The following is a 22,739-nucleotide window of genomic DNA, read 5'->3' as shown; positions in this document are numbered from 1 at the left end:
ATAGGGACGGATTTATTTCAGGTTATGGATAACGCGCATGCGCAGCGAGCCGCCTGCCTCTCGCGAAACGTTAAGTATCTGATCCAGACGTGGTAATGCCGGCTGTAACGGGCTGCGATTCCCAGGGGCAGAGCGGGAAGGCAGACGCGCATGGACGTGCCAGCAAGCAAATGTTACAAATACTACGGGATTCCAACCCGATTCCCCGACAATCCATGAAATCAAACCTATTATTCCCACGCTATCGCTAAAATATCATATTTCAAAACGAATGTAACAAGAATAACGATAACATTGCAGAGCCCAATCCCACAAAATCCCACACACGGTGAACGGCTGTCTCCCCTCCTGGGGCGTCTCCGCCGTTCTGGGCTCCGTCTATAACTTTTTAAGATCTGACTGATTCCCGCTGCCGGTCCTTACGTGAAATTTATCACTAAATTAAAATAAATAATTATAAATTAAAAAAGAATATTAATAATCCTGAAATTAGTGACAATTTTTGGAAGAAGATCCGTGATGTAATCATTCTGTAAATATTTCTGCATATAAACCCCATTTTATGGCGAGGAATATATATTTTTTTTTATTATCGATTAAATATTATATATTATTAATTTTTATTGTATATTATATATTATTTTTTTATTATATTATATATTATTTTTTATATATTATATATTTATTAAATATTATATATTATTATTTTTTATTATATGTTATATATTATTTATTATTATATGTTATATATTATTTATTATATATTATTATTTTTTATTATATATTATTTTTTATATATTATATATTTATTAAATATTATATATTATTTTTCATTATATAGTATTTATTAAATGCTATTATTATTATTTATTATATATCATTATTTATTATAATTATTATTTAAGGAGAAGCACCCGGCCGCCCTTACGCCGCCCTTAGCTGGTAATAAGAACACGGGCTTTTTAAATCATTATTTTATATTTCATACGTGGAACACAAATGAATATTTTTCCTTTGCGGTTTCCCTAGCGATCTGTATCGGGGATAATCCGGTCATAAAACGCGGTGCTGGCGGTGAACCTTTTTACGCCCAGTTCCTCTCTACAGCGTACTGCGTACCTGCGATAATAAATCATAGCCCTCCAAATCAATAACTCAACCGCGCTGCGGAATACGACGGCGCTATATATATATATATATAGATCAATAGACTGCGCTGCGGAATATGACGGCACTATATAGATCAATAGACTGCGCTGCGGAATACGACGGCGCTATATATATATATCAATAGACTGCGCTGCGGAATACGACGGCGCTATATATATATATATATATCAATAGACTGCGCTGCGGAATACGACGGCGCTATATATATATATATCAATAGACTGCGCTGCGGAATATGACGGCGCTATATATATATATATATCAATAGACTGCGCTGCGGAATATGACGGCGCTATATAGATCAATAGACTGCGCTGCGGAATACGACGGCGCTATATAGATCAATAGACTGCGCTGCGGAATACGACGGCGCTATATAGATCAATAGACTGCGCTGCGGAATATGACGGCGCTATATAGATCAATAGACTGCGCTGCGGAATACGACGGCGCTATATATATATATCAATAGACTGCGCTGCGGAATATGACGGCGCTATATAGATCAATAGACTGCGCTGCGTAATATGACGGCGCTATATAGATCAATAGACTGCGCTGCGTAATATGACGGCGCTATATAGATCAATAGACTGCGCTGCGGAATATGACGGCGCTATATATATATATCAATAGACTGCGCTGCGGAATACGACGGCGCTATATAGATCAATAGACTGCGCTGCGTAATATGACGGCGCTATATAGATCAATAGACTGCGCTGCGGAATACGACGGCGCTATATATATATATCAATAGACTGCGCTGCGGAATACGACGGCGCTATATATATATATATATATCAATAGACTGCGCTGCGGAATATGACGGCGCTATATATATATATATATCAATAGACTGCGCTGCGGAATATGACGGCGCTATATAGATCAATAGACTGCGCTGCGGAATATGACGGCGCTATATAGATCAATAGACTGCGCTGCGGAATACGACGGCGCTATATATATATATATCAATAGACTGCGCTGCGGAATACGACGGCGCTATATATATATATATATATATCAATAGACTGCGCTGCGGAATATGACGGCGCTATATAGAGCAATAGACTGCGCTGCGGAATATGACGGCGCTATATAGATCAATAGACTGCGCTGCGGAATATGACGGCGCTATATAGATCAATAGACTGCGCTGCGGAATATGACGGCGCTATATAGATCAATAGACTGCGCTGCGGAATATGACGGCGCTATATAGATCAATAGACTGCGCTGCGGCGTATGGCGGCGCTATATAGATCAATAGACTGCGCTGCGGAATATGACGGCGCTATATAGATCAATAGACTGCGCTGCGGAATATGACGGCGCTATATAGATCAATAGACTGCGCTGCGGCGTATGGCGGCGCTATATAGATCAATAGACTGCGCTGCGGAATATGACGGCGCTATATAGCTCAATAGACTGCGCTGCGGCGTATGATGGCGCTATATAGCTCAATAGACTGCGCTGCGGCGTATGATGGCGCTATATAGATCAATAGACTGCGCTGCGGAATATGACGGCGCTATATAGAGCAATAGACTGCGCTGCGGAATATGACGGCGCTATATAGCTCAATAGACTGCGCTGCGGCGTATGATGGCGCTATATAGCTCAATAGACTGCGCTGCGGCGTATGATGGCGCTATATAGCTCAATAGACTGCGCTGCGGCGTATGATGGCGCTATATAGCTCAATAGACTGCGCTGCGGCGTATGATGGCGCTATATAGATCAGTACAAATATTCGGGGGGTTAGGAGAAGCAGAATAATAATCTGCTGTCCAGAGACCGCTGTGGGAATATTTCTTAAATCAAAGTGAGAAATGTTATATTCCTAGAATCAGATAAAAAAACATTTACAAAAATATCACAGTTTAAAAAAAAAAAAAATTTACCCCAGTTGTAGTTTTTGCCCCATAATATAACGCTTTCAGGCAGCTGCATATCAGCCGTTTGTATGATTCTCGCTCTGTTATCTGATCCCCGATCTACTAAACCCCCCCGACTCCTTATCATACTGCCTGTGGGGAACAATAGAATGGCTCAGTCTTAATCACCCAGCCGGACTCTCTGACTAATGAAAGTCTATGGAGGAAGGGACTTCATTAGCATCACCATAAAGCGTCAGCTCAGTGTGGGGTTTGAGCCGGGAAAGTCACCCAAAATATCACATGACTGACAGCAACGGCGGCTCCAGCTCTGCAGATAAAGGGAGTTTATTGGAAGAAAATGAGATAAAATCAGGTTTTTCTCAACGCCGACATCACTGACGAGGAGACAAGGAGAATATTTGTTTTCCGTGGAACTTCCTTTAAAATGAATTATAATTATTTCTATTACGGCGGCCCCGTAATAATACCTAATCAGCCGCTGACCTGATTGCAATTAAAAGATGCGTTAATATTCGGCTTTTCGGAACGCATCGTTTCTGTTCTCTCCGTTTCTAAAGATTTCCGTGGACAGAGCAGGACGATACGGTCTAAAAAAGGAAAAAATTATTTTAAGGCACTTTGTTTCCTTTTAATCATTTTTTTTTTTTTGCCTGCCAGGTTAATGGCCGGGAGACGTTCTGTAAAAATAAAAAATCACTATTATTATTTTGCAAAATCTGCTTAAGAGAAAAAAAATGACTTTCCAAACTATGATTCTATTAAAAATAGAAAGTGAAATTGTGGGTGATAACATGCGGGCAATTTCATATTTTTTTTAAATAATTCTTTGCCATCCTTTACATTGCAATTTACCCAATAATTACATATTATATTATTATTCTTATTACTATTATTACTATTATTATAGAATTATTGTGTTATTATTATTATTATTAACACAATAATTATATAATAATAATACTAACAGAATAATTACTTAATATAACAGAATAATTACATAATAATAATAAAAATAATAAGAATAACACAATTATATAACAATAATTACAATAATAATAATTCAGCACATTACATAATAAATATAATAATAACACAATAATAATTCAGCACAATAATTACATAATAAATATAATAACACAATAATAATAATTCAGCACAATAATTACATAAATATAATAATCATAACACAATAAATATAATAACACAATAATAATAAATATAATAATCATAACACAATAAATATAATAACACAATAATAATAATTCAGCACATTACATAATAAATATAATAACACAATAATAATAATTCAGCACATTACATAATAAATATAATAATAACACAATAATAATTCAGCACAATAATTACATAATAAATATAATAATAACACAATAATAATAATTCAGCACAATAATTACATAATAAATATAATAATCATAACACAATAATAATAATTCAGCACAATAATTACATAATAAATATAATAATCATAACACAATAAATATAATAACACAATAATAAAAAAAATTAATAATCATAACACAATAAATATAATAACACAATAATAAATATAATAACACAATAATTACATATTAATAACACAATAATTACATAAATATAACAATAGTAACACAATAATTACGTAATAAATATAATAATAACACAATAATAATAATTCAGCACAATAATTACATAATAAATATAAAAATCATAACACAATAAATATAATAACACAATAATAATAATTCAGCACAATAATTACATAATAAATATAATAATCATAACACAATAAATATAATAACACAATAATTACATAAATATATCAATAATAACACAATAATTACATAATATAAAAATCATAACACAATAAATATAACACAATAATAAATATAATAACACAATAATTACATAAATATAATAACACAATAATTACATAATAAATAACAATAACACAATAATTACAATAATAATAATTCAGCACAATAATTACATAATAAATATAATAATAACAATAATTACATAATATTAATAACGCAATAATTACATAATAATAATAAAGCACAATAATTATATAATAAATATAATAACACAATAATTATATAATAAAAATGCAACAATTACATAATATTTGTTGGTGTTTTTTGGTAAATATTTCATATTAAATGTCACATTTTTACTGAATTTATCACCTAGAAATGAAGTGCAAACCCCCCCCCTCCCCCACCTCCCGCGGGGGTATATTAATAAACACAGGGGAGTTTTTGTGACGTGCATTTCTTTGCACATCAGTGAATAGGTGACCCAAAGCGGTATTCTGTACGCCCAAAACCACTTAAAACGCAGAAAAATTCCCTGTGATACAAAACCTATAACAACGCGTTTACAGCAGGACGTGCGCCGCTCCAGGGATGCGTTCTGGGGAAAATAAACGTGATTTTGGTTAATACATTTTAAAATCTATATATTTAAAAAAGAAATCTGATTTTAAAATGTTATTTTAAACCCAATGTTCTTCGGTTGAGTATATTTTTTTTAGAATTTTTCTAGAATAAATGTAAGTCATTGTTGGTATTTCATGAAAATTCTAGATTAAAGGGATCAGGTTTTTTTTTAAAGGTTTTACTCAATCACCTCAAACAAAAATCACACCACAGCTTCAAATGAAAAGAGTTTTTTATTGTAAGAATGTTTTTTTCTGTCCGTTGGGTGCGACGTTTTTATCATTTTGGAACTATTTTTGAAATGTTTTTTCTACCTTGTTTGATGAAAATGTAGGGCTTATTAACGGGTAAAACAGGTTAACAAAAAAATTCTATAGTAATAAGAAAAATGGTAAAAAAAAATATTTTTTTTACGGAAATTTATAGTCTAGACGCCCCACTCCTTAACCTGAAGACGAGACCTCTGAGGTCCTAAAAGCTCATGTAACGTTTCCTCTTCTTCTGTGAAAAAATATCCACGTCGACTAAAGACTCCATTTCCCATTTCAAGAAAATAAAAATAATAATTCTACTTCCTCCCCGTGGAGGGCTCATGCCACCATGTTTCTATAAGAGGTCCCCGGGGGTCATTTTTCTGTCTCTGGAGCCAGGAGGAGGTGATCTTCACCGCAGATGATCCACCTGATGCAGGATCCATCCGTTGTGATCCATTACCCGGCCTTACCAGGGCTTTGGTTGGATCGCGTCCTATCGTTGGGCCCGGCTTAGTCTCGTCTTCTCCTCCCCATCCAGACAAAACGATTACCCCGGCGGATCCGTCGCTCAAAGCATGGAAGACGAATCCGCCCTTCGTAGAAACCCTCACAGAAATGTTTAGTCGGCGACCGAGAAGTCCAAGTTGAGATCGGGGGAGGGGGTGGGGCTCATGGATAACCCGTAGAAGTGATGTCCTCCTCACATGTGTCTGTCTGTCTGTCTCCTTGGTATTAACTTTGTCTTTATTCTCCACCAGTAGCGCCCCGGCGAGTCGGGAGGCCGGCAGAGTCTGGCCGCAGTCCTTTACCAATGTAGGGGAAGTGGGGTAGAGCGGTCATCGAAAGAGGAGATAGTAAAGAAATGGAGGCTGAGGAGAAAGGCGAGACGGGACGAGAGAGCGGGAAGGCAGGCAGAAGAGATATTAGATTCCCGGCCCGCCGTGGGTTAACACCTCGCACATCAATTAACACGTTACACCTTCTCACCCCACCCCCCCATTTTCTCTCTCTCCGTCACGCTTACACTTTCCTGCGCTAAATATACACATTCTGGAAGCAGCTGACAGCGCGTGACTGGCTTAGGATCAGCGTTATGATCCCCGCGCCCCGACAAAGGCGCCGGCCGCTTTAGTGCGCGTGAAAGCGGTGAAACGCGTTCCCCTCCCCCGATACGGCTACGTGCTGCCCCTCCCCCGATACGGCTACGTGCTGCCCCTCCCCCGATACGGCTACGTTATGCCCCTCCCCCGTTTCCCGTGCCACGTTATGCCCCTCCTCCGTTTCCCGTGCCACGTTATGCCACGTCTTTCCCTGCTCCAGAAATGGTGGCCGCGACAATTATTCTGTAAAAGAAAGAATCATGTACCTTTTTTTTTTTCTTCTTCGAAATGGGTCTTAAAAGGTGATATTCTCTTTTTTTATAGTTTTTATCTGTTTTTTTGTTGTTGTTTTTTTTTTCCCCACCACTTTCTTTGGAGAAAAAATGGAAAGATTTTTTTTTTCTTGTCTTGAGAAATGTTTTTGAACGTTTAACAAAGGTCCTTCCTCCCCAGTGTATTTATTTTTTTTCTTGGGGGCCGTTTATCTAAAACCCCTTACGTTCTCTTAACGAAGGGAGAGAGAGGGGAGCCTGCAGGAATTTTTTTATTTTTTGGTTTTCCGAATTTTTTTATTGTTATTTTTTTTTTCTTCTTCTTACTGGAACCGAATGGGGGGGGATTTTTCCTCCCCATCATCAGTCTTGTAAACATGAGATTCGTCATTCCTCTTACACTTTGAGTTATTCGTTATTTCTGTCAGAATCCCCTTTTGCCTAATTTTACAGAACATTCACCTTAATTAATGAGAAAGGCGAAGATGGCGGAACGTGCGGGGTGATTGATCGACACCGCGTTAGACTAGCGGCTCTCCCGCGTTCTTGGCCCAGCCGGTCGTCAGTAACGAAAGCGTTACATGGCTTTTTGGGGGGGGGGTCGCATCCATGTAACGCTATTGTCTATTCCTGACACATGCGCAGACTAGCAGGAGAGCAGTCCAGTCGTAGGGACTCTTGTTCGCTTGGGACAGATGGCAGCCTAGTGGTTATTATGGCGGTGAGCTGTACAGGCGTCTGGCTCAGAGACAGGGGCTCGAGGCGTTCTTCTGAGCCCGTTAGCCATTTGGGGGTCTGGCGTGGTCCATGTGGGGGTTCTGCTGGCCCAGCCGTCTCTAATGGTCGTGGGGTTATTAGGGGTTATATGGGGTAATGGAGGGGTTATAGGGAGGGGTAAATGCAGCAATAGGAGGGTTTATAGGTTATATTGAGTAATGGGAGTGGTTATAGGGAGTAATGGGAGTAGTTATATTGAGTAATAGGAGTGGTTATAGGGAGTAATGGGAGTGGTTATATTGAGTAATAGGAGTGGTTATAGGGAGTAATAGGAGTGGTTATAGGGAGTAATAGGTGTTATAGGGGTTATATGTTGTAATAGGAGGAGTTATAGGGGTTATATGGAGTAATAGGTGTTATATGGGTTATATGTTGTAATATGATGGGTTATATGGTGTAATAGGCGTTATAGGGGATTATATGGATTTATAGGGGGTTTATGTCATAATATGAGGGGGGTTTAGGGGTTTTATGGAGAATTAGGAGTAATGGGGGTTATATGTAGTTATAGGGGTTATATAGAGCAATAGGTGTTATAGGGGATTATATGGAGTAATATGGGTTATATATTATAATAGGACGGGTTATAGGGGGAGTTTATGGAGTAATATGGGTTATAAGGAGTAATAGGGGTTATATGGTGTAATAGGAGGGGTTATATGGTGTAATAGGAGGGGTTATATGGTGTAATAGGTATAAGGGTTATATGGAGTTACAGCTGGTTATATGTTGTTATTGGAGGGGTTATGGGGGTTATATGGAGTAATAGGCTTTATATGTCGTTATATGTTGTAATTGGAGGCGTTATAGGGGGTTATATGGAGTAATATGAGGGGTTATAGGGGGAGTAATAGGGGATTATAAGGAGTAATAGGTGTTACAGGGGTGATATGTTGCAATTGGGGGGGTTATAGGGGGATTATATGACATAAAAGACATTATAGGGGTTATATGTTGTAATAAAAAATGGTGTAATAGGAAGTATAGGGGTTATATGGAGTTATAGGGGTTGTATGGAGTAATAGACGTTATAGGGGTTATATGGAGTTATATGTTGTAATAAGAGGGGTTATAGAAGGATTATATGGAGTTATAGGGGGTTCATGTTGCAATAGGATGGGTTATAGGGGGAGTATATGGAGTAATATGCGTTATAGGGGCTTTTTTGGAGTTATAGGGGTTATAAGGAGTAATAGGCGTTATAGGGGTTATATGTTGTAATAGCAGGTATTGGGGTTATATGGAGTTATAGGGGGGTTATATGGAGAAATAGGCATTATAGGAGCTTATATGGAGTAATAGGTGTTATTAACCCCTCAATATAACCCAACACACAGCCATTAACCCCTCAAATATAACCCAACACACAGCCATTAACCCCTCAAATATAACCCAACACACAGCCATTAACCCCTCAAATATACCCCAACACACAGCCATTAACCCCTCAAATATAACTCAACACACAGCCATTAACCCCTCATATACCCCAACACACAGCCATTAACCCCTCAAATATAACCCAACACACAGCCATTAACCCCTCAAATATAACTCAACACAGCCATTAACCCCTCATATACCCCAACACACAGCCATTAACCCCTCAATATACCCCAACACACAGCCAGTAACCCCTCAAATATAACTCAACTCACAGCCATTAACCCCTCAAATATAACTCAAGACACGGCCATTAACCCCTCAAATATAACCCAACACACAGCCATTAACCCCTCAAATATAACTCAACACAGCCATTAACCCCTCATATACCCCAACACACAGCCATTAACCCCTCAATATACCCCAACACACAGCCATTAACCCCTCAAATATAACTCAACACACAGCCATTAACCCCTCAAATATAACCCAACACACAGCCATTAACCCCTCAAATATAACCCAATACAGCCATTAATGTCTAAATCACGGCAACAAAAGTGAGTACACCCCTAAGTGGAAATGTCCAAATTGGGCCCAATTAGCCATTTCCTCTCCCCAGTGTCATGTGACTCGTTAGTGTTACAAGGTCTCAGGTGTGTCTTGGGGGCAGGTGTGTTAAATTTGGTGTCATCGCTCTCACGCTCTTGCATACTGGTCACTTGAAGTCCAACATGGCGCCTCATGGCAAAGAACTCTCTGAGGATCTGAAAAAAGAATTGTTTCTCTACTTAAAGATGGCCGCAGCTGTAAGAAGATCGCCAAGACCCAGAAAATGAGCTCCAGCACGGTGGGCAACACCATCCAGCGGTTCACAGGACAGGTCCCACTCAGAGCAGGCCTCGCCATGGTCCACCAAAGAAGTTGAGTGCACGCGCTCAGCGTCATATCCAGAGGTTGTGTTTGGGAAGTAGACGTATGAGAGCTGCCGGCATTGCTGCCGAGGTTGGGGGGTCGGGGGTCAGCCTGTCGGTGCTCAGACCATACGCCGCACACCTTATCACATTGGTCTGCATGGCTGTCGTCCCAGAAGGAAGCCTCTTCTAAAGATGATGCTCAATAAAGTCGCAAACAGACGAAGGACACGGATTACTGGAACCACGACCTGCGGTCCGATGAGACCAAGATAAACTTATTTGGATCAGATGGGGTCAAGCGAGTGCGGTGGCAACCAGGTGAGGAGTGCAAAGACAAGCGTGTCTTCCCTACAGTCAGGCATGGTGGTGGGAATGTCGTGGTCTGGGCCTGCATGAGTGCTGCCGGCACTGGGGGGCTACAGTTTATTGAGGGAACCATGAATGCCAACATGTACCGTGACATACTGAAGCAGAGCATGATTCCCTCCCTTCAGAGACCGGGCCGCAGGGCAGTATTCCAACATAACGACCCCAAACACAGCTCCAAGACCACCACTGCCTCGCTAAAGAAGCTGAGGGTAAAAGTGATGGACGGGCCAAGCATCTCTCCAGACCTAAACCCTATTTAGCATCTGTGGGGCTTCCTCAACCGGAAGGTGGGGAGCGCGAGGTCTCTGACATCCACCAGCTCCGCGATGTCGTCATGGAAGAGTGAGGAGGACTCCGGCGGCAACCTGTGAAGCTCTGGTAAACTCCATGAGCAACAGGGTTAAGATAATACCTGGGATCACCGGTATCACTCCGCTTCTCCAGGTCAAGACTCAAATCCTTCAGGTCACGTCTTCGCACGCCCCGCGCCCCGTCCAATTTCCTTTTAAATGGGGCTGTCAGCGGGACCGCCCACTGATGTCAGCGGTAACGCCCCGCAAGGGAAGGCTCTGGGTAGCCGGAGCCCAGAAGTTCCCAGGTATAGTTAAGGCAGTGCTGGAAAATAATGGTGGCCACACAAAATATTGACCCTTTGGGCCCAATTTGGACATTTCCACTTAGGGGTGTACTCCCTTTTGTTGCCGAGGTGTTAGACATTAATGGCTGTGTGTTGAGTTATATTTGAGGGGTTAATGGCTGTGTGTTGGGTTATATTTGAGGGGTTAATGGCTGTGTGTTGGGTTATATTTGAGGGGTTAATGGCTGTGTGTTGGGTTATATTTGAGGGGTTAATGGCTGTGTGTTGGGGTATATTTGAGGGGTTAATGGCTGTGTGTTGGGTTATATTGAGGGGTTAATGGCTGTGTGTTGGGTTATATTTGAGGGGTTAATGGCTGTGTGTTGGGTTATATTTGAGGGGTTAATGGCTGTGTGTTGGGTTATATTTGAGGGGTTAATGGCTGTGTGTTGGGGTATATTTGAGGGGTTAATGGCTGTGTGTTGGGTTATATTGAGGGGTTAATGGCTGTGTGTTGGGTTATATTGAGGGGTTAATGGCTGTGTGTTGAGTTATATTTGAGGGGTTAATGGCTGTGTGTTGGGTTATATTTGAGGGGTTAATGGCTGTGTGTTGGGTTATATTTGAGGGGTTAATGGCTGTGTGTTGGGTTATATTTGAGGGGTTAATGGCTGTGTGTTGGGTTATTTGAGGGGTTAATGGCTGTGTGTTGGGTTATATTGAGGGGTTAATGGCTGTGTGTTGGGTTATATTGAGGGGTTAATGGCTGTGTGTTGGGGTATATTGAGGGGTTAATGGCTGTGTGTTGGGGTATATTTGAGGGGCAGTAAAGTTACTCTGTTATACAGGCTGTACACTCGCTGCGTTACATTGTAGCAGAGATCATTTCTTCAGCGTTATCACATGAGATATAATAACATATTTACAGCAATGTGAGATACTGTATATGGGTAAAGGTAGGAGGGGTTATAGAGAGGTATATATGAATGGTAGGAGGGGTTATAGAGAGGTATATATGAATGGTAGGAGGGGTTATAGAGAGGTATATATGAATGGTTGGAGGGGTTATAGAGAGGTATATATGAATGGTAGGAGGAGTTATAGAGAGGTATATATGAATGGTAGGAGGGGTTATAGAGAGGTATATATGAATGGTAGGAGGAGTTATAGGAGGTAAATATAGGTAGAAAGGGGGGTTATAGCGAGGTATCTATGGGTAGCAGGAGGGGTATGTACATACCCGATGCCCCTTCTTCAGGCAGTGGGGCTTTATTCAGGGGCAGGGCTGATTAGACTCTAGTGGGTGGAGCTCAGATGGAGAGTGGGCGTGGCCAAGCACCCCATCTGGAGAAACCGACCCGGGGAAGCAGAGTAGAGATACAGGGAGTATTGGGGGAGGGGAGGGTAGCCAGGCCGGTGTTACCAAAACCTATAAGGAGGAGCGGCGTTACCAAAAATATCTTTAGGGCGGTGCGTGAGCGGCCATACGTAATGTTTAGGGGCCGGGCTTCTGTTACGTTACCGGTAACATTTTGGGGATTTAGAATATTTGAACAGATTTTAAAAACATTTGATTTGATTTACTATTTTAGGGGTCACAGAAAGGTCGCGCACTTAATATTTGGAGAATTTAGGGTGAAACATTTTTTTTTCTAAACTATCCCAAACTAATACTTTTTTACATTTTAACACAAAAACTGGATATCGACCTGTGTTTCGGATGCAGAGTCACATGAGCCTCTCCAGACCTCGGAGGTCCCTTCTTTAGATGTAGCGATGATTGCCGACCGGGAGGAATTATATTGGAAATTATATCATATGAAAATTTACCAAAATAATTTAGAATTAACAATCTGTAAGAAGGGCCCACGGTCGATAATTGGTAGAAAATAGCATTTTTGTGTTTATAGCATGAAAAATATTTTTCTCGTTTGCATAATAAATAATAAATCATATAAAAAATAATAAAAAAAATTTGAAGAAGAATTTTTTGTTTCATTCTTTCCCCCAAAATCGGTTTTTGATTTTTATTAGGGTCTTCAAAAAAAAAAAAAAATTTAGCCCTCCTCCTGCGCCCCCCCTGGTAATTGTCTTCCTATACTTGTTTTTCTTTTTTGATATAAAAAACGGTATTGAAAAAAAAAAATATTGTTTTTTTTTATGACCTTTTCTTGAATCTATTTTTTTCTTTCTCTCTTTTCCCCTTTCTCTCTCTCCCTCGATTATTTTTTTGTCTTTTTCTTTTTTTGTCATCTTTTCTTTTTTTTTTTTTTAATTTTTTTTCTTTTTTTATATATATATATATATATATTTTTGTTTTTTTTTTTCGCCTTGGCCTCCAGGTCCCATTTCCAAATCTCGGGAGGACCCCAGAAAGTCTCAGCACACTCCAGATGAAGGTAGATTTGAACCTCTTTCTTGCATTTTTTTTCTTCCTTCTTTTTTTTGGGGGGGTGGGGCATTTTGCATGTTGTATATATTTTATATATATATTTGAGATATATATTTTATATATATGTGCGTATAAACAAAAAAATATATAATACTAAATTGTGTGTCAATATTTGCTGTTTTTTTGTATTTTTTTTAAGGTAACCAATTTTAAATTTAGGTTGAATTGTTGGAGAAACTAAATTAAGAGAAGGAAGTGACAGGACAGTCAAAAAATGTGAATATTTTATGAAAAATTAGCATTTTCAGCATTTCCATAGAACAAAAGTCAATTATTTAGAATTCTGCAGAACATTTCTCCTTTAACCCCTGCCTTGCCAGCGTTTCAAGTCTTTAACGCATCTACTCATGGTGTGTGCAGGCAATTACCCACTTAACCCCTTCTTTTCCACTCTGCTCACTAACATGACCCTTTCGACGCCTATCTTGCCGAAATGCATTGCTTCTTTAACCTCTGTTTTGCCACAGTCCTAGGCCTCTTGCCTGAGTTAACCCATCGCTCTCCTGGGATCCTAACGGGAGTATCACTTCGTTAACCCACCATTAATGTAACTGCGATGATGGAATTTTCCTTTTTAACAGCTTAATTAGAGAGAAGGGAGGGGGGGAGAGGGCGCTAATTATTTCTTACTGCTTGTTACGATTAATGAAAGAGCAAGAAAAAAGCAGAGCTCCCATTTAGCGAGGAGTGGGGAGGGGGCAAGAGGGAGAGAAGGGTGTTAGATGGGGTAAATCGAGTAAATAGGGCATGGAGGGTACAAAGGACCAAAAGGAAAGTAGATGGGTATTAACATGGGGCAATTGTCAATGGACGGAGATGGCTGAGTAGATATAAGGGAAGGGGGATGGGTTGTCCGTGATAGAGAAGGTTTTTTTAATTCAAACCAAAGCTGAAGAATTGGGTTAGTCTGAGGGGTCGATAGAGGTATTTTTGGGGAAGGCGGAGGACGTTGGTTGGGAAGGCGGAGGACGTTGGTTGGGAAGGCGGAGGACGTTGGTTGGGAAGGCGGAGGACGTTGGTTGGGATGGCGGAGGACGTTGGTTGGGAAGGCGGAGGACGTTGGTTGGGAAGGCGTAGGACGTTGGTTGGGAAGGCGTAGGACGTTGGTTGGGATGGCGGAGGACGTTGGTTGGGATGGCGGAGGACGTTGGTTGGGATGGCGGAGGACGTTGGTTGGGATGGCGGACGTTGGTTGGGAATGGAGGAGGGCGTTGGTTGGGAAGGCGGAGGACGTTGGTTGGGAAGGCGGAGGACGTTGGTTGGGATGGCGGAGGACGTTGGTTGGGATGGCGGAGGACGTTGGTCGGGAAGGCGGAGGACGTTGGTCGGGATGGCGGAGGACGTTGGTCGGGAAGGCGTAGGACGTTGGTCGGGATGGCGGAGGACCTTGGTTGGGATGGAGGACGTTGGTTGGGATGGCGGAGGACGTTGGTTGGGATGGCGGAGGACATTGGTTGGGATGGCGGAGGACGTTGGTTGGGAATGGCGGAGGACGTTGGTTGGGAAGGCGGAGGACGTTGGTTGGGAAGGCGGAGGACGTTGGTTGGGAATGGCGGAGGACGTTGGTGGGGAATGCCGGAGGACGTTGGTTGGGATGGCGGACGTTGGTTGGGAATGGCGGAGGACGTTGGTTGGGAAGGCGGAGGACGTTGGTTGGGAATGGCGGAGGACGTTGGTGGGGAATGCCGGGGGACGTTGGTTGGGATGGCGGACGTTGGTTGGGAATGGCGGAGGACGTTGTGATGGCGGAGGACGTTGGTTGGGATGGCGGAGGACGTTGGTTGGGATGGCGGAGGACGTTGGTTGGGAAGGCGGAGGACGTTGGTTGGGATGGCGGAGGACGTTGGTTGGGATGGCGGAGGACGTTGGTTGTGAATGGCGGAGGGCGTTGGTTGGGAAGGCGGAGGACATTGGTTGGGATGGCGGAGGACGTTGGTTGGGATGGCGGAAGACGTTGGTTGGGAATGGCGGAGGACGTTGGTTGGGATGGCGGAGGACGTTGGTTGGGATGGCGGAGGACGTTGGTTGGGATGGCGGAGGACGTTGGTTGGGATGGCGGAGGACGTTGGTTGGGATGGCGGAGGACGTTGGTTGGGATGGCGGAGGACGTTGGTTGGGATGGCGGAGGACGTTGGTTGGGATGGCGGAGGACGTTGGTTGGGAAGGCGGAGGACGTTGGTTGGGAATGGCGGAGGACGTTGGTTGGGAATGACGGAGGACGTTGGTTGGAAATGACGGAGGACGTTGGTTGGGAATGGCGGAGGACGTTGGTTGGGATGGCGGAGGACGTTGGTTGGGAAGGCGGAGGACGGTGGTGGGGGTGGCGGACGTTGGTTGGGATGGCGGACGTTGGTTGCAGGGGTTAAGCTGCAGCTTCGCTGCCGACCGACGGCTTGTTTGGAGAGGTTCTGCGCGAGATTAAGCTGTAGAGATTTACCCAGCAGAGGCCAAGCTCGAGGAGATCAGAGGAGGCTTTCTCGGGGAGACATGATTAGTGCAGATAGGCCGGTTGGTCGTTATTGGGGCGAGAAGCGGATTTGGCGACCGGTTGGTCTGCTTCAGTTACCCGTTTGGCCGATGTTCACGTCGTAATACGTTGTTTCAGATGACCATAGATGCTTTCTGCTGTTGGGTTGTAGATGGTTGGAGGGCTCTGGAGAGGAGGTGGTAATGCATTAGAGGGGAGAGTTTCACTGGGATTGCTGGGAGTGCTGAGATTGGTTTTGCTGCCGTGAGCGTTTCTTGGCATGATGGTGGAAGAGAGATTGTCCGTGGCGGATGGCAGCTGGGGTTAGAAGGAACGTGAGGGGTTTTCAGTGGTGTGGGTTTGTCTTGGTTATATGGGGGTATTGTAAGCTCTTTAGAGGAGGTAATTGGGGGCAGATTTTGCCATCCTGGTTCCGAAGCCCCCCGCGGGTGTGAATTTGGGCCTTGTTTCTGGGATTTCTCTGGAACCTTTAGATGCAATATGGAGAAGGCAGAGGGAACACTGGGGGCGTCACGGAGGGAGCGTTTATGATTCGGGGGCAGATAGGGGAGACATGTATAAGAAAGGTGACGTATCACAGCGGCAAATGGTATGTTCCGGCCGATGCGGCCATTCCACCGCTGGTTGCTATGGTGATAAGACAGTTTTGCAAACTTTTACACGTAATCCCCGTTTTTTCCAGATGTAAGGAATCCCAGCACAGATCACACGGAGGGGGTTGGGGTCGGGTTGTGTTGCTGGTTCAGGGGACGGGGATTGGAATGGGGGGCACAATACTGTGGGTGGGTTTAGTAATGAGAGCGACGGGTTTAAAGGGAGAGGGTGGGGGGTCGCGTTCCCGACTGGGGCAAGAGTGACGGGGAAAGTGCCCCGGATCAGCTAAAAGAGGATGGAGGAGAAGTGACATCTGCTGCCCCCCCCACTCTCATTATGACTTTCTGACTAATTAATGCTCTCAAATTTGAGCATGATTAATTAGATCTCTGTTACCATGGAAAATGCGAGGTGCTTACAGGATTGGGCAGGGGAAGGGTTAAAGGAGCAGCGCTCTGCAAGGGCACAGGTTATATGGCAATGCTCTGCGGTCCTGTGCCAGGCTGGAGGTTACAGGGCAATGCTCTGCGGTCCTGTGCTGGGCTGGAGGTTACGGGGCAATGCTCTGCGGTCCTGTGCCAGGCTGGAGGTTACGGGGTAATGCTCTGCGGTGTCCTGTGCTGGGATAGAGGTTACGGGGCAATGCTCTGCGGTCCTGTGCTGGGATAGAGGTTACGGGGCAATGCTCTGCGGTCCTGTGCTGGGATAGAGGTTACGGGGTAATGCTCTGCGGTCCTGTGCTGGGATAGAGGTTACGGGGTAATGCTCTGCAGTCCTGTGCTGGGTTGGAGGTTACGGGGCAATGCTCTGCAGTCCTGTGCTGAGATAGAGGTTACGGGGCAATGCTCTGCAGTCCTGTGCTGGGATAGAGGTTACGGGGCAATGCTCTGCGGTCCTGTGCTGGGATAGAGGTTACGGGGCAATGCTCTGCGGTCCTGTGCTGGGATAGAGGTTACGGGGTAATGCTCTGCGGTGTCCTGTGCTGGGATAGAGGTTACGGGGCAATGCTCTGCGGTCCTGTGCCGGGATAGAGGTTACGGGGTAATGCTCTGCGGTCCTGTGCCGGGATAGAGGTTACGGGGTAATGCTCTGCGGTGTCCTGTGCTGAGATAGAGGTTACGGGGTAATGCTCTGCAGTCCTGTGCTGGCATAGAGGTTACGGGGCAATGCTCTGCGGTCCTGTGCTGGGATAGAGGTTACGGGGCAATGCTCTGCAGTCCTGTGCTGGGATAGAGGTTACGGGGCAATGCTCTGCGGTGCTGTGCCGGGTCTTATGATAGACGCCCTGCTGTATTATGGTGGAAGAGCGGTGCGGGTCGACGCTCTGCAGAACTTCCCGGAATTTCACCCCCTGACCCAGGGACTGTCCACTAACGTTACCCTCCGCTCTCCCCTTGCAGACATCCGGGACAGCGGGAGGAAGCCCGTGATGATGTTTATCCACGGAGGATCCTACATGGAGGGAACGGGGAACATGTTCGATGGCAGCGTCCTGGCCGCTTACGGCAACGTCATTGTGGTGACGATAAACTACCGGTTAGGAGTACTGGGTACGTCCCCGGCCGCTGAGCGTCGCTGCCGGCCGCCGCGCGTCTCTCGGTTCCGTTAATAACGCGGCGCTCTCGCCCCGCAGGCTTCATGAGCACCGGTGACCCGGCGGCTAAAGGTAACTACGGGCTGCTGGACCAGATCCAGGCGCTGCGGTGGCTGGAGGAAAACATCGGACATTTCGGGGGAGATCCTGAAAGAATTACCATCTTCGGCTCGGGGGCCGGAGCCTCCTGTGTCAGCCTCCTCATCCTCTCCCACCACTCAGAAGGTCAGCATCATCACCGAAGATGCCCCAAGATACCCCACCTGCCTGTGCCCTGCTGTGTACATCCATTACCAGGGAGCAAATATAAACCCATATACCCCACCCTATACCACTCCTATTACTCTACATACCCCACCTTATACCCCCTCCTATTACTCTACATACCCCACCTTATACCCCCTCCTATTACTCTATATACCCCACCCTATACCACTCCTATTACTCTACATACCCCACCTTATACCCCCTCCTATTACTCTACATACCCCACCTTATACCCCCTCCTATTACTCTACATACCCCACCCTATACCACTCCTATTACTCTACATACCCCACCTTATACCCCCTCCTATTACTCTACATACCCCACCTTATACCCCCTCCTATTACTCTACATACCCCACCCTATACCACTCCTATTACTCTACATACCCCACCTTATACCCCCTCCTATTACTCTACATACCCTACCTTATACCCCCTCCTATTACTCTACATACCCCACCTTATACCCCCTCCTTTTACTCTATATACCCCTCCTATTACTCTATATACCCCACCTTATACCCTCTCCTATTACTCTATATACCCCACCTTACACCCCCTCCTATTACTCTACATACCCCACCCTATACCCCCTCCTATTATTCCCTATAATCTTCTCTTTAACCCCCTCTAATACCCCACATAATCATCTCTGTAACCCCTCCTATTACTCCATAAAACCCTTCCTAGAACCCCTCCTAGATGTATCGAATCTGAGAAATGCCCTTTGCCCCGTTTGTTCTCCTCCTGCTCCTCTTTCCCTCGTGGTCTGTCTCTCTCCCGCTCTAACTCTCTCTTTGCCCCTAGGACTCTTCCAGAAAGCCATCGCACAGAGTGGGACGGCCATATCCAGCTGGTCTGTCAACTACGAGCCCCTAAAATACACGCGAATGCTGGCGTCTAAAGTGGGGTGTGATTACCCAGAGAACTCTGAGATGGTGAGCTGCTTACGGCGGAAGCCCTACAGAGATCTGGTGGATCAGGACATCCAGCCGGCCCGTTATCACATCGCCTTCGGCCCTGTCGTCGATGGAGATGTGGTGCCAGATGACCCCGAGATTTTAATGGAGCAAGGGGAGTTTCTGAACTACGACATCCTTATGGGGGTGAACCAGGGAGAGGGTCTTAAATTTGTTGAGGACACCTTTGACAATGAGGATGGGATCTCCGCCAGTTACTTTGACTTCACGGTGTCCAACTTCGTGGACAACCTCTATGGCTATCCAGAGGGAAAGGATGTCCTCCGGGAAACGATTAAGTTTATGTACACAGACTGGGCAGACCGTGACAACGGAGACATGAGAAGAAAGACCTTACTAGCTCTCTTTACTGACCATCAGTGGGTGGCACCTGCAGTGGCCACGGCGCGTTTCCACGCAGAATACGAGTCCCCCGTCTACTTCTACGCCTTCTACCACCGCTGCCAGGCGGAAGGGCGACCAGAGTGGGGGGAGGCAGCACACGGAGATGAGGTTCCCTATGTCTTTGGTGTCCCTATGGTGGGAGCCACGGATCTCTTTCCTTGCAATTTCTCCAAAAACGACGTCATGCTGAGCGCCGTGGTCATGACCTACTGGACCAATTTTGCCAAAACCGGGTGAGTTCGGAAACTCTTATTTTTGCTTCGGGGACTCTGGACAGGGTTTAGAATCAAATGTATGGATCAAGAGCATAGCAGAGCTTTCCATTTTTTGAATAAAATATATTATCCATAGCGGCATTTATTATCTCAAAGTTCCATTTCCTTGATCCATTTCCTGTATCCTGGTCCTCGTTCGATCTCCCCCACCGCCCCGTGTCCTCTATACCATGTGTTATTTCCGCCATTTATTAAGTTCTTGTGGCCTCAGTACCCTTCTCACCACGACCTTGCCTTTTGCAATTAAATTGTGTTGTTCCTTTCCTCCAGCTGACCTTTGCTTCACCACCACCTTTCCTTTCCCATTGCCACCATCTTCTGCCTCCTTGTCCGCCTCCTCATCCTCTCGTGTTCTCTTGCAGTGATCCCAACCACCCTGTTCCCCAGGACACAAAGTTCATCCATACCAAGCCCAACCGCTTTGAGGAAGTGGTATGGACAAAGTTCAACCCAAAGGAGAAGCAATACCTACATATCGGCCTGAAGCCCCGCGTAAGGGACAACTATCGTGCCAACAAGGTTGCCTTCTGGCTGGAGTTGGTGCCCCACCTCCATAACCTCAACACTGTCCTCCATACTTCAACCACCACCCGGCTGCCCCCGAAAAACAACCGTTGGTCACCCGGGCCCAAAACGAAGGACGGAACAGGTACAGGGAGCACCACTCGACGTCCTCATTCCACCCTCCCTCCTGATCTGGATGATGGAGATGACATGGAAGAGCGTCCTCGATTCTCACCTTTTCCCGGGGACTCCCGTGACTACTCCACAGAGCTGAGCGTCACGGTGGCCGTGGGAGCTTCGCTTCTCTTTCTTAACATCCTCGCCTTTGCTGCTCTTTACTATAAGAGGGATCGGCGTCACGAGCTTCGGCAGAGACGCCACAGTCCAGGGCGAGGGGCACCCGGAAACGATTTGTCACACCACGGGCCAGAGGAGGAGTTAATGTCTCTCCAGATCAAGAGGGGCGGCGGGGCCCCAGACCTTGAGCCGCTAAGACCACATGATATACTCCGTCCAGCTTGTCCCCCCGACTACACCTTGGCTCTGAGAAGGGCCCCTGAGGATGCCCCTCTACCTCCACCCCCTCCGCCTCCTGCCTCTGTAATGGCACCCAACACCATATCAGGCCTCCCCTCATTACACCCATTTAATACCTTTCCTACCACGGCCCATAATAATACCCTACCCCATCCGCATTCCACCACAAGGGTATAGGGGTGCCAGATGTCTCCCTCTCTGCCCACTTATTGCCCCTGTCTTCCCCCTCCTCGTGCAAACAGCTTCATGGACTCAGTGGGCCTACCACACCTGAGATGGATTTTGCCTTATGGCAAGGAATGGGGGTAGATTTAGTGACCTTTTTAGAGGGGGAAGCTTAGAAAGAAACTACCAACCACGACCCCCATTCCTTTCATCCTCCTCCTCAGGCTTTATAAACCACAATACGGATCAACGAAGCCTTTCGGGTGCCGAGTCCGAGCGGGATTGTCCTGCCCACGACACAGAGAAAGCAGGGTCCAAAATACCGCGGACTGGCAAACGGGAAGTGGGGAGGGGGGTAAATGGATCTGGGAAAAGAGACACGTACCCCCTGTTTCTCTGTTTAGAGGGGGAAGGGGAGAGCAGTTAAAGGAGGAAGAAAGGCCTAGTTGATTAGGCCAAAGCCTCCACAGACTCACTTCTACACCGGCTTTATTTTTTTTTTCCTGGAAGATGTTAATTTGACGGGGGTGTTACATTGGGTGTCGGGGCTCAGATGCCCCCAGCCTGGTGTGTTAAATGCACTGAGTCCCAGAGGACCATACAGCTCCTAAATGGCTAACATGGCGTATGCAATGTACGGCGATGGGAGCGGGGAGGGTAGGAGCTGTCCGCCCCCCCCCCCGGTGGAGAGGGAGATTGGAAATGAATGTACTGGGGGAGGAGTGCATGATAGGCCAAAATACCCCTCCCCCCACACACAGTGCCAATGACTCCTACCCACCTCTTGGATAGGGCAGCTCGGCTGGTGTACAGAGAGGTGGTTGGATGGGTAAAGGTTAGATGCCTTTTCACTGCCATAAAATCCCCATATTGCCCTCTAGGTAGAAAAGGAGAGGGGCTGTTTGTGTGCCAAAATATTAGCTGACGGGGTAACTGTCTTAAATAATAAGGGTGTTTGCTTCTCTCTGTACTTCCTCCTCCCATTCCCCACTCCTTTTACTTCCTCCTCAATTTACTTCCTTTCCGCTGCCCCGACACTTCCCACTCCCTACTCCTTATACTGCCTTCTCTCTCTCTATCCTTCCTCCTCCCTGGACCCTCTCCTCTCTGTATTTCCTCTTCCTGCCCTCGTGCCTCCCTGTACTTCCTCCTCCACATCCCATACTGCTCCTCCCTGTACTTCCTTCTCTCAGTTCCCGCTCCTTGCTGTATTTCCTCCTGTCCGTCCCTGCTCTTCCCCCTCTCCATTTCTGTACTTCCTCCTCCCTGTCCATGTACTTCCTGTCCCCTGCTCCTGGTTTCCTGTCCGTCCCTATTCTCTGCCATC

General features: G+C 45.3%; 1 protein-coding gene across 3 annotated transcripts in view; it reads left to right on the top strand.

The window, feature by feature from the left end:
- NLGN2 (neuroligin 2) overlaps positions 1-22,481 on the top strand; it is a 33,267-nt gene extending 10,786 nt beyond the window's left edge. For 2 of the 3 annotated variants that reach the window (XM_053463169.1, XM_053463167.1), the window contains exons 2-6: positions 13,513-13,569; positions 18,105-18,254; positions 18,338-18,523; positions 19,375-20,164; positions 20,569-22,481. In XM_053463169.1, the coding sequence (XP_053319144.1) occupies positions 18,134-18,254; positions 18,338-18,523; positions 19,375-20,164; positions 20,569-21,424 (1,953 nt within the window). In that variant the 5' untranslated portion in view covers positions 13,513-13,569; positions 18,105-18,133 and the 3' untranslated portion in view covers positions 21,425-22,481. The remainder of the gene's footprint in view (positions 1-13,512; positions 13,570-18,104; positions 18,255-18,337; positions 18,524-19,374; positions 20,165-20,568) is intronic. The other variant, XM_053463168.1, reaches the window with a different exon arrangement.
- Positions 22,482-22,739: the final 258 nt, after the last annotated feature.

This window comes from Spea bombifrons, chromosome 4 (assembly GCF_027358695.1).
Source record: "Spea bombifrons isolate aSpeBom1 chromosome 4, aSpeBom1.2.pri, whole genome shotgun sequence".
Lineage (NCBI taxonomy): Eukaryota > Metazoa > Chordata > Amphibia > Anura > Pelobatidae > Spea > Spea bombifrons.
Note: the sequence above shows the minus strand (reverse complement) of the source record. Positions and strands in the feature narration are given on the sequence as shown.